The sequence below is a fragment of the Acomys minous genome (assembly GCF_964271855.1).
Source record: "Acomys minous genome assembly, chromosome: 9".
NCBI lineage: Eukaryota > Metazoa > Chordata > Mammalia > Rodentia > Muridae > Acomys > Acomys minous.
Window position 1 is genome coordinate 93,295,534 of NC_140490.1, and position 18,257 is coordinate 93,313,790.

The 18,257-nt window shown below is 40.8% G+C and overlaps 1 protein-coding gene across 16 annotated transcripts in view; it reads left to right on the top strand.

Moving 5' to 3' along the window:
- The window catches only part of ANKS1B (ankyrin repeat and sterile alpha motif domain containing 1B), a 999,563-nt gene that overhangs the window by 318,979 nt on the left and 662,327 nt on the right, over positions 1–18,257 (top strand). For all 16 annotated transcript variants that reach the window (XM_084796582.1, XM_084796560.1, XM_084796578.1 and 13 more), the window contains one exon: positions 10,750–10,915. In XM_084796582.1, coding sequence (XP_084652708.1) covers positions 10,750–10,915 — 166 coding nt within the window. The remainder of the gene's footprint in view (positions 1–10,749; positions 10,916–18,257) is intronic.

The window sequence follows — 18,257 nt, forward strand, 5'->3', positions numbered from 1 at the left end:
GACTTGAATTGCCATATTCTAAATAGAATAAATTCCTGCAAACATTGAAACTTTTTTTTAAAATATTTTTTGCATTCTGTTGCCTTTCAATTACTTAAATCTGTGGTGTGAGCCTGAGCTATCTCTCCTCTCCATTTTCTTCTCTTTCAAATTGACACCTAGTTATTGGCACACACTTATTTTTCCAAACTCACTTTAGGATTCTGTGTCAAGACTCCTGGTAAGTTGGAGGCGCACCGATGGAATATTGGTGCATTAACGTACACAAATAAAAATCACTGCTCTGAATATTAATAGCAAAGCATATTTTTTCTCTGTTAAGGCACAATTTGGTGTCCCCTCACCCTTTCTCAATTGTTGACGTTTTCCATCTGGCATTTTATGAATTTCCCATTGTTCTTGTATTAAATCCCCCAAATTTACTAGGCTAAAAGCAATTTTATTATTTGATGTTTGAGAGTAGGGGAGGGCAGTATTCAAAGTGGATCCCGGTAGACTAAAATAAAGTAAAATTGCTCTTTCAACTGCAGGAGCTCTAGCGGAGAATCTGTTCTCACGCCCTTTTCAGCACCTGTGCACTGCCTGCACTCCTTTATTTCCAGATGATTTCTTTATTCTTTCTTTATTTGTGTATATGATGCATGTGCGTGTATGTGAGTGCATGGGCATGCATGGATCTTGAGGTCAGAGGATGACGTTTGGTGTCTTCCTCTGTTGCTCTCCACCTTATTTTAAGGCAGGGCCTCTCACTTAACCGGAAGTTCATCGATTCGCCTAGGCTGGCTACTGAATGAGATGAGATCGAGGGATTTGTTGCATCTCCAGTCTCCACTGCTAGAGTGCTGGGGCTTTGGGGGGGGCGGGTGCAGCACATCTAGCTTTCAGGTGAGTGCTGGGGATCTGCACTTAGGTCCTTATGCTTGTAGAAAAGGCACTTTATCAAACAAACTAGCCCAGTCCCCTTGTTGCTGACTTCTGGATCCAGGGCTAGCATGCTGCATCACCATAACATTAATTCATCTTCCTCCCTCTTCTATTTATTTTTTTTATTTAAATAAAAATTTCAGATTACATCTAAATTGTTATCCTTTCACTTGCACCTTCCCGTTCCCCACTCCCTCCCTCTTTTACCCTATTCCCCTCCCCTAGGTCTGTGACAAAAGGGCACCTCTTTTCCTACCATATGATCACAGCCTATCAGGTCTCATCCTGGTAGCCTGCTTCCTCTTCCTCTGAGTGTCACCAGGCCTCCTCACCACGGGGGAAGTGATCAAATAGGGGGCACCAGAGTTCATGTCAGAGTCAGTCCCTGCTCTCCACACAACTATGGAGAATGTGCTGTCCATTGGCTAGATCTGAATAGGGGTTCTAGGTTTACTGCATGTATTGTCCTTGGTTGGAACAGTAGTTTGAGCAGATCTCCCTGGGTCCAGATCTGCCAGCCTTGATGTTCTTCTTGTAGGGTTCCAAGACCTCTGGGTCCTCCTATTTCCCCATTCTTCCTTACCTCTCTCACCTGGAGTCCCAATAGGAAGTCCCAGTATCTATCCCAATCTCCTGCTAAGTGAAGACTTTCAGGGGACATCCATGTTGGGCTAGCGTCCAATTATAAGTGAGCATATACCATGTGCATCTTTCTTGGTCTGGGTTAACTCACTCAGGATGATCATTTCTAGTTCCATTTATTTGCCTGCAATTCTGGTGGTGTAAATATACCACAGTTGTTTTTTTTTTATCTATTCTTCAAGTGAGGGACATCTAGGTTGTTTCCAGATTCTGCCTGTTATGAATAAGGCTGCTATGAACATAGTTGAGCAAATGTCTTTGTTGTATAGTACAGCATCTTTTGGTATATTTCAAAGAGCAAAATAGCTGGGACTTGACGTAGCTACTCCAGGTTTTCTGAGAAAGCAACAAATTGATTTCCAGAGTGATTGTACCAGTTTTCACTTCACCAGCATTGAAGGAGTGTTCACCTTTTTCTACATCCTCGCCAGCATGTGCTGTCACTTGAATTTTTGATCATAGATATTCTGATGGGTGTAAGATGAAATCTCAGAGTCATTTTGATTTGCATTTCTCTGATGACTAAGGACGTCAAACATTTCTTTAAGTGTTTTTTTTCAGCCACTTGATATTACTCTGTTGAAAATTCTGTTTAATTCTGAGCCCCATTTCTTAATTGGGTTACTTGGTTTGGTGGTGTTTAATTTCATCAGCTCTTTATATATGTAGGGTTGGTGAAGATTGTTTCCCAGTCTGTAGATTGTCACTTTGTTCTATTGACAGTGTCTTCTCAGCCTCATGAGGTCCCATTTATTAATTGCTGGCCTTAGAGCCTAGGCTGTTGGTGTTCTGTTCAGGAAGCTGTGTCCTGTGTCAATGTGTTCTAGGCTCTTCCCCACTTTTTCCTCTAACAGATTTAGTGACTCTGGTTATATATTGAGGTCTTTAATTCACTGGGACTTGAATTTTGTGTATGGTGATAAATATAGATCTACTTGCATTTTTCTGCATGCAGACATCCATTTAGATCAGCACTATTTGTTGAAGATGCTATCCTTTTCCCATAGAATAGATTTGGCTTCTTCTTCAAAAAGTAAGTGTCCATATGTGTGTGGATTTAATTTTGGGTCTTCCATTGATCCATTGATCAACCAGCCTATTGCTATGCCAATACCCTGCTGTTTTAATTGCTGTTGCTCTATAGTACTGCTTGAGATCAGGTATGGAGATTTCCTCCAGAAGATCTTTTATTGTACAAGATTGTTTTAGCTATTCTGGATTTTTTGTTTTTCCATATGAAATTGAGAATTGATCTTTCAATATCTTTAAAGAGTTGTGTAGGTATTTTGATAGGAATTGCATTGCATCTGTAAATTGCTTTTGGTAAGATGGCCATTTTTACTATGTTAATTCTCCCAATTCATGAACAAGTGAGATCTTTCCATCTTCTGATGTCATCTTCAATCTCCTTCTTCAGAGATTTGAGGATATTTTTTTAATACAAGTCTTTCACTTGCTTGGTTAAAGTTACACCTAGATACGTTATATTACTTGTGGCTATTGTGAAGGGTGTAGTTTCCCTAATTTCTTTCTCAGCATGATTGTCATTTATATATAGGAAGGCTATTGACTTTTTTGAGTTAATTTTGTATCCAGCCACTTTGCTGAAGATGTTTATCAGCTGTATGAGTTCTCTGGTGGAATTTAAGGGCTCGCATGTACACTATCATATCATCTGTGAATGGGAATAATTTAATTTCCTCCTTTCCCATTTGGATTCACTTGATCTCCTTTTGTTGTCTTATTGCTTTGACTATAACTTCAAGAACTATATTGAAGAGCTATGGAGAGAGTGGGCAGTCTTTTCTAGTCTCTGATTATAGAGAAATTTGCTTGAGCTTCTCTCCATTTAGTTTGATATTGGCTATTGCTTGTTGTATATAGCCTTTATTATGTTTAGGTATGTGTCTTGTATCCCTGATCTCTCCGAAACTTTAAACATGAATGGATGTTGTATTTTGTCAAATGCTTTTTCAGCATCTAAGGAGATAAGCGTGTGGGTTTTTTTCTTTCATTTTGTTTATATGGTGGATTACATTGATGGCTTCCCATATATTGAACCATCCCTGCATGCCTGGAATGAAGCCTACTTGGTCATGGTGAATGATATCTTTGATGTGCTCTTAGATTCAGTTTGCAAGTATTTTATTGAGTATTTTTGCATTAATGTTCATAAGAGAAATTGATCTGAAATTCTCTTTCTTTGTTGGGTCTTTTGAGGTTTAGGTATCAAAATGACTGGCTTCATCGAATGAGCTTGATAATGTTCTATCCTTCCTATTTTGTGGAGTAGGTTGAAGAGTATCAGTATTAGCTCTTCTTTGAAGGTCCGGTAGAATTCTGTGCTGAAACCATCTAGCCATGGGCTTTTTTTGGTTCGGAGACTTTTAATGACTGCTTGTATTTCTGTAGGAGAAATAGAAGATTTAATTTGTTTATCTGATCTTGATTCAGTTTTGCCAAATGGAATCGGTCAACAAAATTGTCCATTTCCTTTAGATTTTCAAATTTTTGGTGTATAAGCCTTTGAAGTAGGACCTAATGACTCCTCTTCTATTTAAAAGGAACTTTCTTTTTAAAAGATTTTCTTAGAATTTTCTATAAATATACAATGTGTGTGTGTCTGTGTGTGTGTGTGTGTGTGTGTGTGTGTGTGTGTGTGTGTGTGTGTTTTATCATAATGAACCGTTCAGTGCCTCCTCTACATTCCCAGGTTCCTAGATTTCTACCACCACATTTCCTTCCAACTTCATGTAGTCTTAAATATATACACACCTATATATGTATATAAATACATAGTCTTAAATATATACATATATGATCTATATGTACATTTATTTACTTAATGTGTTTGTATGTGCACTTGAGCCTCTCTCTCTATATATGTGTGTATGTGTGTGTGTGTGTGTGTGTGTGTGTGTGTGTGTGTGTGTGTGGTCTGTGTGTCTGTGTGTGTGTACTATGTGTATGCAGTACCTGTGGAGGCCAGAAAGGGGTCTTGGGTCTCCTGGAAGGGAAATTACAGAGGATTGTGAGCTACTAGAAGTAAGTGTTGGGACCTGAAGTAGAGTCTTCTGGAAGAGCAGCAAATGTTCTTAACTGCTTAGTCTTCTCTTCAGCCTTGTTCTCTGTGTGTCTCTCTGTCTCTCTCTCTCCATCTCTCCTTGTCTCTCTCTGTCTGTCTCTGTCTCTCTCTCTTTCTCCCCTCCTCCATCTAGTCATCACTGCTTGTTGTATATGTGTGGTTGTAAGGCCGTCTGTGGCCAACCTACCTGTGCCCACATTCCTGAAGTTAACTAACTCTCTCCGCCCCCCAGAAGCCATCCAGTGTTTATTTCTGTTCAGCTAGACTTTGTGAGCCCCTCCCCTATCTCTCCATGCTGGCATGTTGACTGGCTTGATCTTATGCCGGCCTTGTACATGCAGCCGCAGCCCCTGTGAGTTCATGGCTTCAGCCAGCCTCTTGTTTCTGAAAAACACTATTTTGTAAGAAGATCTTTCTGATTATATTGTTTGGCCAGTTTAATCCAAGATCAGCTCCTTGTCACCAGATTCTTAACTTACATATCTAAAGTCCCATTATCTATGCAGTGTGATGTAGTCAGCGGTACAGGCATTGGAATGTGTTTTTCCTCTTAATCATTATTCTCCCAACCACATTAATCAGGGCTGCTTTCTCTAGGATTGTCCTGCAGGTGTCAAACTTCTCTCATACTCGATGGCCCTTCTTTTAAAAATATATTACTATTGTGCTACCTTTGTATTGTGATGCTTTTGACTTGAATGCCATTGTAAATCTTTTGATGATATTGTTCTTCTTGCTATTGCGGGTTTTTCTGAGTAAATCAAGCTACTTCCAAAGTCTTTTATTTACTGTTAGTCACTTGGGATTATGAATCATCTCAGACATCCACACAGCCACAAACCCACGCGCCCAAGTTTTAGTGTTGTTTTCTCTTTTCCTAGCAGAATAATCCAGAGAGCAGTGAAAGCAAACAAGTATTTCAATATTAACACAGTACTTTGTAAAAATAAAAGTATGTGCTTTTCTGTGCCACTCTAGTTCCCAAATGACACAGAGACCTATTACATTCATTAATAAGCTTCAGTGCACTGTAGCCGGGCAGATAGATACTCATCTATTCTAACCCTTTTATGCTAATCTGGACTATTTCTCAGCCACATGTCCAGTTACATGCCAACTTAGTCTTGCCCTGGCTGCCCCTGCTTCTACTTTGTCCTCCTGGTGACCTCTCTGTTCATCTGTGTTGTCATGGCAACTCCCTCATCGACCTCTTCATGGCCACCTTTTCATGACCCCCTTCTCTTCCTTTTCCTGTCTCTCTTTCTCTCTCCCTCTGTCTGGCACCCTCTAAATGGAATGGGAAGTCCCAACTCAACTCTTTTCTACTGCCCAGCTATTGGCTTTTTAGCTCTTTATTAACCAATCAGGGAAGATAGAGAACAATTTTTACACAACATTGAAACAGGAGACTCTTCAATAATCATGACAATGCCTACATCCAGACTGCAACCAGATCTCTGGGCACAGAAGTCAGCATCTTAATATACAGTGCATAAAACTATCCCACAACATCTCCCCCCCCCTTTTAGTCCAATAAAGGCTCTTTCTCTTACAATAAGAACAATTTTACAAAGAATACTTATGAAAATTATCAGGTAAGATTTATAGTCACAGTGTCCGGCCCATTTGTATATGGCAACTTTGGAGGAAGTACTCTGTCATCTATCCTATCTTTGTGAGTTCAGAGTTCTGTACTTAATTTCTATCGTCACTTGCATGTATCAACCTAGAAGTATCTACTTAGATATAAAAACAGTTTTTAAAATCCTAGACAACTTAAGCTTATATGTGAGACTATGACTATGTAGTTTTCAACGCCATCAGAAACCTGAGTAGACAGGAAGTGCAGAGCAAACAGCTTCCAAAACTGTAAAAACGACAGAGATAGCTGGCTGCCTGGACAGTCACCCAAGGTTACTCCGCAATATTGGGCCATCATCTTCAGCCTCTGGCCCAGTATATGAAAGGCATTTTTGTGAAGCATGAATTATGAATATGTTGTAGTGTATCATTTACTTACCTTTTCGGTCACATGATTCGCTGAGACCTGTGATTTGCTACCACTGAGGAATATCAGAAGGGAGTGGTCCACCATATGTCACTATCCTAAGGTAAGATGAAACTCAAAATTTGGAGTACAGTTCCTATGAATATATTGTGCTCTTATGTATAGTAGAGTCAGAGAGTCTTGTCAAACATCAAAATCAAGGACCAAGTACATTTACGATTGAAAAGAGGTCAATGATACATTGTCGGAAGTAAATAACAGATTATGGAATTTATATATAATTTCTGTTAAAATGTATGATCCGTAGAAAGTTAGATAGAGTGGTCCATGCCTAGTATCTCAGCACCTGGGAGGCTGAGGCAGGAGATGAGAAAGTTTGAGGTCAGCCTGGGCTGCACAGTCAGATACTATTTTAAAATATTTGAAGGAAAAGCAAACTACAGATACAGAAATACTCAAAACATAAAAAAAGGAAAGGGGTAGCCTCTTCAATAATAGTTGTGGAAGACCTGATAGTCTCATAGAAGTATTAGCTTAAAATTTTATCTCAGTCTAGCCACAAAAATCAACCTGAAATGAACTAAAAACACAAAACCTGAAGCTGTAAAACTACTAGAAAAAAAATGGAATTAAAATATTCATGACATTAGTCTGGAAATATTTTTTTTAATCTAAGCACAAAATAATCAACAAAAGCAGAGCAGACAAATGAATTACATTGCACAAATGGCTTTTGTACAGTAGATAAAGAATTTGTAAATCCTATGTTGTATAAAGAGCATATATCACCACACAGGGCACTCAAACAGGTCTGTAGTTGGAAACAACTAACTCTTTAAAGTGAACAAAGGACCTAGGTAGCTGTTCCTTTAAAAATATATGTGAGATCAATAGGTATAAATAAGGCCTCTGCTTAATAATCCAGGAAATTCAAACCAACCCATAGCTGGTAAAATGTCTAGTACAGAAAAGTTCACTGGTGTTGGGAGAATATGGAGAAGAGGAACCCAGAAAACCACTGGATAAAATGGCCGTTATGGAAAACGGTTAGAGTTTCTCCAAACATTAAAAGCATTGAGACTGATCCATTCCACTGTTGTGTATCTACCCAAAGGATGTGGAGCCAGTGTGCTGGGCAGTTACAGTGTGCTCCTATCTTACTGTAGCCGTATTCATGGAAGGCAAGGTTTGGAATCTGCCTGTGCAGCAGCAAGTGGAGAAAGTAAATTAGTCAGTCCTTAGCAGTTAAACTCCCAAGACATTTTTAAGGATGTGAAAACCCTAATAATGCTTTATAAACAATGACACTGAAACTTTACTGAGTCTGTGAATTGTTCTGAAAATTTTAATATAGGGTTTTAGCTGGAGACTCTTTAGTTTATTTTATTTTTGAGATTATGATACCATTACTCATTCCTCCCTTTCCTTTCCCCACTCTAAAATCTCTCGGGTATACCCTATATACTCTCCTTCAAGTTCATGGCCTCACTTATCATTAATTATGACTGTATGCATTTATGCATATATACAAATATGTATATCCCTTCTCAGTCTATATGTCACTTGTGTGTATGTTTTCAGGGTTGAAAATTTTCCTCCTCCTCCTCCTCCTTATTGTTATTTTCCCACACTTGTTCCAGCATTTGTTGCCAGTTGTTTTGTGGATATTTGCAATCCCATCTGGCATGAGATTGGAGACTCTTTGATTAGACTCTGTTCAATTCTACTGTTGAAACCTCAGTTTCTCTCTCCTCCCTCCCTCCCTCCCTCCCTCCCCTCTTCCCCCCCTCCCCCCTTTCCACATTTTTCCTTTTGTTTTTTCTTTCACTCTCCTTCCTTTCAGTGTGCTACCCAGGCTGCTGGCCTCAAACTCAAAATGTCACTGCTGCCGCCTCATCTATATCTGTGATTGGGCACCACAGTTTTTCAGTTCGCATAGGCAGTGAAGAAAGCAATAACGAACAAACAAGGATGCAAAATCATTTCTACAACAGTAGTAGTCATGTCTGCTTAAAGGACAAGGGACTGTCCCACGGGTGCATAGGACTTACTCAACTCCTCCTGTGCAGCAGATTCTAGAAACTGGGTGGTGCAGAAGGCAAAGCACATGAAGCAAACCCCAACTGTCCAGTGTAAATCCTGCAGATGAGCTTCATTCATAACCTGATCCACAGGTGACTGCCAGCAACAGGACTCAATTCAGTTGCCTTCTAGTCCTGTTTGTTAGCTTGTTATTTGGTCAGCGTGTGCTTATTTTATAAGACGAACAATGCTGTTAATTTATAAAACTTATTTTGGGTATTGACCTAAATTTCTTCCCCTTGTCTTATAAACATTATTTTTTTTTTGTTTTGTTTGACTGTGTTTTTTTGTTTTTTGTTTTTTTTTCCTTTTAAGAGCTCTGCCTTTCCCTCCACTTTGTGAGATTGCTCTTGAGGGCGAGTCTTTCAGATATGCCGAGAAAACCATTATGTGGCTGTATAGCTTCTCTGGCTGGAACACTATAGCGCTTTCATCCCTTTTTTCCCTCTGACATGGGTTTTAAAGCACACGCCCTTCTGATTGCTTCCTCTGGATGCTTTCTACTTTGTCACCCTTTGTTGTTAAAAATAAATTACTCCCAATTTCCCGCTTTCAATAGAGTAGAGTGAACATAATTGACTCTTTGATGTGTGAGGGGCTAGTGTGGTCCGAAAGCAATTACCCTGACCTTGAATTCCACTCACTGTAAATATCATTACAGAGAAAGTAGGAGCTCACACTAAATCTGGATCAACCCTGGGATATGTTGTGGAAATTTTTTTGAAATGAGTTTATTTTCTTGCTGTTTGTTTCTCAGTTGTGATGCATACTTTATAAGGAAACAAATAGAAGAAAAATATGATTTGTTCTGAAATCCATCATACAGGTCATTTGTCTTCTCCAGTAGACTATGAACTCCCTGAGAGCAAGAGCTGTGCTTTCCCAATTAAAATAAAACCTCCAGGGCTTAGAGTCACTCATTCATACACACACACACACACACACACACACACACACACACACGCACCCACACACACACACACACTCAAACACATACACTCATACACACTGAAAAACACTCACACAACACACACTTAAACATACACACACACACATGCACTGACCACACACATATACATACACTCAAACACATGCACATACACACACTCAAATAAACACACACAGGGAAGGTCCAATAGTTATTGGTAACTAGTTAATACATCCTGCATAAGAAACTAAGGTATTATACAATTCATTGAACTGTGGAGTTTAGAATATATTGAGGAATTAGTAACATAAAATTTGTCTCTAAATCATATCCTAACCTTAATAGGGTTAGTCACACTGTGTGAGTTATATAGTTAGTATTCTCTAGGAAAAATATTAATGTGTTGGATGGGACACATAATTTTGAGAGAGAAAAATCAAAAAGGAGTATTTAAAACCCCATAAGGATGCTAATATTTGCTTTACAAAGCCTGAAGAAGCTGGTTTAGGTCTATTTAAGCAATTCAATATATCCTAAGGGAACCAGTCACTTTTATTTTAATTTGCAAATTTACTATTATGGTCTTGAGTTTGCATTATAGTAAAAATGAAAAGTCTTCTCCTCCCCTAGAGAGGAGCCTAGGGGTAGCCCCCTCACAGACGTCTCTGGAGAAAAAGAACCTCCCTTCAGAAGCCCCCACCCCACGTGGATTCTGCTTTTGTCTGCCTGGCCAAAGTTGAGTTCCATGATAATCTCTCGGAGGTTTGCAAAGGGCAGCATCTTGGAAATGATTGTTGATTACAGCTGTTCACTCTGACTAGGAAGTAGATATGCATAACTGAGGAAGATGGAGACTGTTAGTAAGTTGCGCAGTCATAGGGCGACAAAAAGATAAGAACTCATAAAAAACATCACCGGTCGGTCCCACTGGGGTTCCATGGTTATAGAACCTTTTCAGGGTCAGAGCATCAGCTACTGGCCAATTTGGTTCTACCCAGTTATCTTTTCTGACTTTTGTAAGTCAGACATGGCAGTATTATTTTTTTTATTAAGAAGCCTTTTATTCCCTCTCCTTTTCAGGAGTCTTACCCAAAGAAGAGGAATTACACTATGGAAATCGTACCATCTGCTTCTTTGGACACATTCCCTTCGGAAAACGAGAACTTTCTTTGTGATCTCGCGGACTCAGCTGTTACAAAGAAACCTTGCTCCTTAGAAATCGCAAGGGCACCTTCTCCGAGAACTGGTAATATTTCCTACTCACAGTTGGCCAATTCAATTTGCATACTCCCATAAGTGAAGATACATTATTAATACTTTCATACTATATTAGCAACACAAAAGTGGCCCAGGGTAGTCCCAGGGATCAATTTTGCATTTCCAGTGAGTACAGGTAAGCCATGGGTTTTGATAAGAAACCTCTTAAGATTAAATACTCTTCAGGGAGATGGCCCTGCCTTGATGAAGCTACTCTGATGCATTTGAATCTTTAGGAACCTTGGTCAGATGCAATGCTTTGGGCCCTTAGTAGCAGGAGTCTTTATGTAGACCATATAGCATCCTTCTTGTTTCTATTATCAAACTATTTTTCACTTATAATTTTATTTTATGGTTATTTATTTATTTATTTTTTAATTTTGGTTTTCAAGACAGGGTTTCTCTGTGGAGCCTTGGCTGTCCTGGACTCACTTTGTAGACCAGGCTGGCCTCAAACTCACAGAGATCTTCCTGCCTCTGCCTCCCTAAGTGCTGGGATTATAGACCTGTGCCGTAATGCCTTTTTAAATAGCATGTTTAGATCTGTTCTTTTCTTTTTATGTCTATCTTTTTTGTTGTTGTTGTTTGTTTAGTTTGCTTTTGAGATAGGCTGTCCTAGTATTCACTATGTAGACCAGGATGGTCTTGAACTCACAGAGATCTGCCTGTTTCTGCCTCCCACATACTGGGATTAAAGGCACACCATGCCTGATCTGGTTGTTTTTTGGGTTTTGTTTTGTTTTGTTTTTTGTCTTTATGTCACAAACTAGTGGACAAGGCAAGACAAATATTGTCCCCATTCACTGCTAAGGAAAATGAATTTGTTTCTTATTTAAGATGGATACATGGTTGTACCTATGACCGAACATAAATTTTTGCCTTACTATTGACAATACACAGGATGTTTCTATAAAAATGGATGGAGAAGGAAAGATTCAGGTTCATACTCAGTACATTCAGAGCCGTGAGGACCTTCAGGGAAGTTGGGAAGAAGCTCTTTGGAGCAGGAGAAGAGTTGACAGTCCAGTTGCTGCTTTTGTTTATACAATAAGTTTTAGAAGTGAGATTACAAAGCCAGGAGAGAAATGAATGGGAAACATAGCAAGACTCTGGAGATGGGGCATAAAAAATGGAATTAATCTATTTGAGGACACAGTGTCCCAAAGAGTCCTGCCCTAAAACACTTGAGGTTGATAAGTGAGTGATAAAACTTGTTAGATTGTATGATATGTAAGGGTGTATGCAATAATTTCATAGAGCCCTTTGGAAACAATATGAAAGAGCATTTAACGGCCCCTGGAAGCATAAGGTACAGGTTATGAAGAGAGAACGCCCATGCTGTGCGTCTGTTGCTATTTAAAAGCTACTGAGCTTGAGCTGGTAAGAGCAGTTTACTTTGCCCATGAGTCTGTGACTCTGTCAGGGTTCCCTTGGCAAGGATCACCTTTCTATTGCCCTGTGTCACCCGGGATGGCTCACTTAGGGAATTAGGAAAGCCACCTTTCTCTTTCCTTTTACACGCTAGTTGAGTTGAACCCAGGTCACTCTATGTGCTTGGGGGCTCTTAACTCTGAGCTGCATCTCCAGCCCATAGAGAACCGTTGATCCCAAGGCTGGTTAGAAGATGGAGCCTAGCTGCATCACTAGCTGTATTGACTACACACTGGGAGCTCAGCGAAGGCTACGGTGTGGAGATCCTTTCCCTTTTATGGATGGTATGCTTTTCCTGTGAAGCACTGGCTGGATTCTGAAGATCCGTGTCTCTCCCCTCTACCAGTGGAAACTTCTATTTTGTTCTCATTTTGTGGTTTAGAAATCTGGGATGCCAGCATGACCAGGCTTCAATGAGGGCTCTCTTACTGGCTTGTGGAAAGCTGACATTTCACTGTGTGCTTATGCCTGTTCTTTTATGTGTGTACTGAGTGAGTGACTCTTACCTTTTTGCCCCTGGGTAGTAATCATATTTAAGGAAAAGACTTCTGTGAGATCAGGACCCTTCTTCCCGGCATCCAGTCATAGTTTCTTTCTTTGAAGCCATCACCAGTGATTTTGGCATAGCTCCTTAGGTCCCCACGGCTTCTCCCCCTTGAGATTTTAGGCTTTCATGGTCACTCGTTTTCAGGTTCCCCAGCCTCTGCTTGCTGACAAGTCACAATGTTTGAGCCACATGTTTTAGGTTTTCTACTAGAACACTCAAATCCCAGCTGTCAAAGTCTCTTCTGGTTATTGATTGCTACATAACAAGCCAACCTTAATACTTAGTTTAAAAAAATAAGAACAACATGCAAATCATTGATTTTGCTTATAAATCTGAAGTTATGGGATGGCTCTGTGAGAGCTTCTTGCTTTCTGTTCCAAGTAATTCTGTTAGAGCATCTTGGCTAAACACTTTAGTAAAATCTTTGTACAAGATTGTATCATATGCCAAGTGTGCTGGCTCAAGCTTATAGCCCTAATATTCAGAAGGCAGAGGCAGGGGGATTACTGTGAATTTGCAACCATCTTTGGCAACATTGTTAGTCTGGGCTAGTTTCAAACACACCAACAAGCAAACATCTTATCTTGTGTGTCTGCTGTGGCCTACTTGGATTGCTGATGGTATATGTTGGGTTTCCAAGAACAAACACCTTAAGAAAATGTAGCAGAGGCTGCACTTCCTTTTATGGCTTAGTTCTGAATGGTGACATCACTTCTGTACCCCAGAGCCTTCCTGCATTGAAATGGAGGGACTTGTCTTTCTCTGACCCTTGACAAAGGAGTGCTAACTATGTCACAGCCTAAGAAGTCTTCATTCAGCTGCTGTTGGAAAACACAAATTTGTACAACTATCTGGATTGCTGTTGTTGTTGTTGTTGTTTTCAAAATGGAATACAGATTAATCTGCATGGATATATGATTCCCCTATTGTCTTTGGTACTTTGGTTTGCTATAGAAATCATCTTGACAAATTGACCCAGCTGAATTTATAACGCTTTGTGCTCGCCCTTTGGGCTGTGTTTATGAATTATGCCAGTGGGAAGTCTATAATGAAAGTGGAAATTATGTGTTTTTTAATCATAGGAATAAAAATGAATACAGATTTTTCCCTGGGACTCCCAAAGAGTTGCTCTCTATAAACACTGTGGCTGGTGAGACAGCATCAGCATAGCTGTGTCTGTACTGGCCAGATTAGGAAAGGGTTTGCATCCCCTACTCTGACCGCTACTCTATTCTGTCCTGGTCTTTCAGTTAACCTGTATCCCTAGGATTCATGGATCCTAGCATTTCCAAGTCTCCCACTGCTATGAGTTTTTTGTTTGTTTGTTTGTTTGTTTTGTGACTTGTGTCTAGTTTTGCACTGTCTCTTCATGCCCAGTTTAGTGAGCTGATGAAGTCAGGGGGAGGGCGAAGCCACTGACCTTCTTGGAGTCACCGATCTGTTCCCTCTGGTACAGCAGGACTTGCAGATGTGGAGATAATGCCCAACGGACTGAGTGGGGGAGGAAACTACTTGTTCAGCCATCCAGTATATGTGCCCTGGGTTCCTCTGGTGTTCTAGGCATTGCGTTAAGTGTTGCTAAGGAAACAGAGTTAAGGTGCAAGTCATAAAAATGAGAAAATCTGAAGGTTAGTAAATACAGTAAGCAAAGCCAAGTACTCCTGGATGGTAGGAGAAGAGGTAGAGTTATAACTTCCCTTAACACATGCTTCCTGATCTCAGCCTCCATTAAGGAAGATTAGATGGATGAATGGGAGGATGCGTATGACACTGTAGCCAACGGGCAGTGTGTGTAGAGCTCCATGGGTGTGGAGGGACAAAATCCATTCAGAGACTAACTAACTTCAGAGCCTAGGGTGCTACTAAGTTGAATGAATAATAATAAGAAGAAACCATGGCATCATCAGTGTTTGGTTTAGGATGACCACTGTGAAACAAAATGGGCTTGGATTGTCCAGAGGTGAGGTTGGAAGCAGGGAAATTATTTAGCTGATCAGTATGCATCCTGGTTAGAGCCTTGAATGCCAAATTAAGACAGCTTAGAGTCATCTGAGGGGGAGAATCTTCAGTTGAAGAGTTACCAAGCTCAGACTGGCCAGTGGTCGTGTGTGTGTGAATGACTGTCTTGACTCTTAACTGATGCTGATGGGCCCAGCCCTAAGCATCCTTAGGCTCAGTTCCTAAGCTTAGCACCACCTAGGAGGCATAGTAAAGCAGCTAACCATGAGCCACAGAGAGATCCAGAAAGCATCATGCCTCGGTGGCTTCTGCTTCAAGGTCTTTTCGCCCTTACTACCACTGACAATAGATTCTTACTAGGAAGTGCATGCTCATTCCGCCCCCATGAAGTTGCTTTTGGGCATGGTGTTTATTTTGACAATGGAAAAGCAACTTAAATAGTATACAATTAGCAAGAAATGACCACTGCCGGCTGCCCGAAGATGATGCTAGTGAAGAAGAGGCAGGGGTGACGGCGCTGAGAGCTGTGGAGGAGAAAAGGCCATTCCTTCTCCCTTCAGAGACTCTGGCATTTTGGAAATAAACAGCCAGTGCATTAGAGAACCATATACCCAGGAGTGCATGCTGTCACTTAGGTCGCCTCTGTTGAATAGCATGGTGTAGATTTAAAGCAAACTGGGATGACTGTAACACACAGGAACACTCTGGGAACTGCCCTTGTGGGAGGGAGGAGGGACAAGAGATGAGAGAGATGGTAAAATATGGCCAGATCTTTTTAAAAATCATGTATTTATTCACTTTAAATCCCAAATGCACCCCTCCTTCTCACGGTTCCACCTGCCTACCCTCTTCCCCTTCCCCTTCCCTTTCCCCTCAGAAAAGGGGCGAACCCCCCTCCTTGCCAATGCACCCTGGTACATCCAGTCCCATCAGGACTGAGCGCATCCTCTTCCGCTGAGGCCAGACAAGACAACCAATCAAGGGCAAGTGATCTAAAAGCAGGCAATTGAGTCCATGTTAGAGGCAGCCCTTGTTCTACTTGCTAGGAGACCCATATGAAAACCAAGCTGCCCATCAGTTACATTATGTGTCAGGGGCCAAGGTTCAGTCCATGCCTGCTCTCTGGTTGGTACTTTAGTCTCTGTGAGCTCCCCATTGGCAAGGTTAGTGGACTTTGTTGATCTTCTTGTGTACTTCTTGTCCCCTCTGGGTCCTTCTGTCCTCCCCCCCCCCATCCTCCCTCAAGACTCCTCAAGCTCTGCCTTAAAATAGCATCCTGAGTGAAGTCCATACCCAGAAAGACATACTTGGTATATACTCACTTATAAACAGCTATTAGCCATATAGTACAGAATAATCATACTACAAGCCACCAACCAAAAAAAGCTAAGTAAGAAAAGGGCCCAGGGGAGGATGCTTGAATCCTATCAGAAAGGGAAATAATATAGGCATTGGTTGTGGATGAAATGTGGGAGCTGAGTGGGGGAGGATATGGGGAGGGGGGAAAGGGATGGGGGTCAGATGCAGATAGAGTGGGGGTGAGAGGTGAGAGGACAAGAAGAGAAAGGGTGAGAAAAGGGGGGGGGCATCTCTGGGACAAGCTGGAGACCCGCGACAGGATAGGCCCTTGGGAGGATATGGAGGTGACTCTATCTAAGACTTCCTGGTAGCAGAAGGCATGGAGACTGAAGTGGCCACCTTATAGCCAGGCATGATTTCTAGTGGAAGGAAGGGGGAACATCAACCCTTCCCACAAGACCTTCCACCCAATATTTCCCTTACCTACAAGAAATGCAGGGATAAAGACAGAGCAGAGATTAAGGGAAGGGCCAACTAACGACTGCCCCAACCTGAGGCCTGCTCCATAGCAGAGAGCCAACCCCTGACACTATTAAGAATGGCCAGATCTTAAAAGGAACGCATGGAGATTGAATTGTTCACCCACCACACGAAAGGGGCTTTAAAAGTTTGGTATTTTGGGTGGGATTTTATTTGCAGAATTTAGAGATAGCATTTTTATTAAAGTAATAAAGTAATTAAGTAGGCCTTACCAGGTATATCCAACCAATGGCCACAGGCAGCAAATGATGGCTATGAACATAATTGTTAATGTATATAAAAATATTGGGGACTGTGTTTTTTGTTTGTTTGTCAGGGTAGTATCTGGATTGTATGATTTTTCTAGCATCAGTTTTGGAGATGACAACAACGTGACAGTACAGTGTCAGAAGATTTGCTATGCCTGTCAGAAATCCAGTATAGCTTGTTTTATCATAGAAAGGGTGACACAAGAAGAAGGTAGCCCTGTACAAGCCAAACAAAGAGGTCTGTGCAGAGCTCTGTCACTGACCTCACAAGGATCTGTCCATCTGATGCTCCAATTTGAGATGCCTTAGCCAACAGAGCTAAGGAAAGAATGGTTGTTGCATGCACCCTGCATTGTGCTATATTAAAAAGGCCTTATAAGTCTAATCCAGAGACTTATAACTAAAACACATGTCTGATGCAATAGCATGCATGGCTCTGTCTGTACAGAACAAATTTTGCCTGGCTTTCTTATCTGAGAGACTGAGCAATTTTTTTTCCTGGTAACCGACAATAACATTCATAGATAAGATATATTGCTTCCAAAAAATATCAGTTGTATTTATATAACTCCCTTTTCTGTGTTTATTAGGCAGATGAACAAAACTTTTTAAAACCATAGCTACTAGTTTGATTTTAACATGAAAGCAAACTGGTAGTTTTTTTAAAAAAATATATTTTATTAATTTATTCATATTACACCTCAATTGTTATCCCATCCCTCCCTCCCTCCCATTTTCCCCTTATTCCCCTCCCCTATGACTGTGACTGAGGGGGACCTCCTCCCCCTGTATATGCTCATGGTAGTTTCTTTATATTCAATCATATTGTATAATTCAACCAGCTAAGGAGCACTTTCGTAATGCCTCGTTGACTGCAGATTTCATATGGTGTAAGAATAATAATACTGGAGTCCTAAGGTAAGGACTACTGATGTTCTTGATTGTGCTATCACTATTAAATTGTCTCCCCTCCGTGGTGGCACACGCCTTTAATCCCAGCACTCGGGTGGCAAAGGCAGGCGGATTGCTGTGAGTTCGAGGTCAGCCTGGTCTACAAAGCGAGTTCAGGGCAGCCAAGGCTACACAGAGAGACCAAAAAATAAAATAAATAAATAAATAGTCTCCCCTCAAGCAGAGGACTGTATATTTCCATGGTGGTGATTCAGTTATATAAGTGAACAACAACAAAAAAGGAATTAATGAATGAGTTAACTCTAAAAGAAAATGGCTGTAATGGGAGAAAAGAAAACCTTTATGAAATAGATGCCATCAAAGATGATGTTCTGTTGTCCGCCTTTCATTTAATT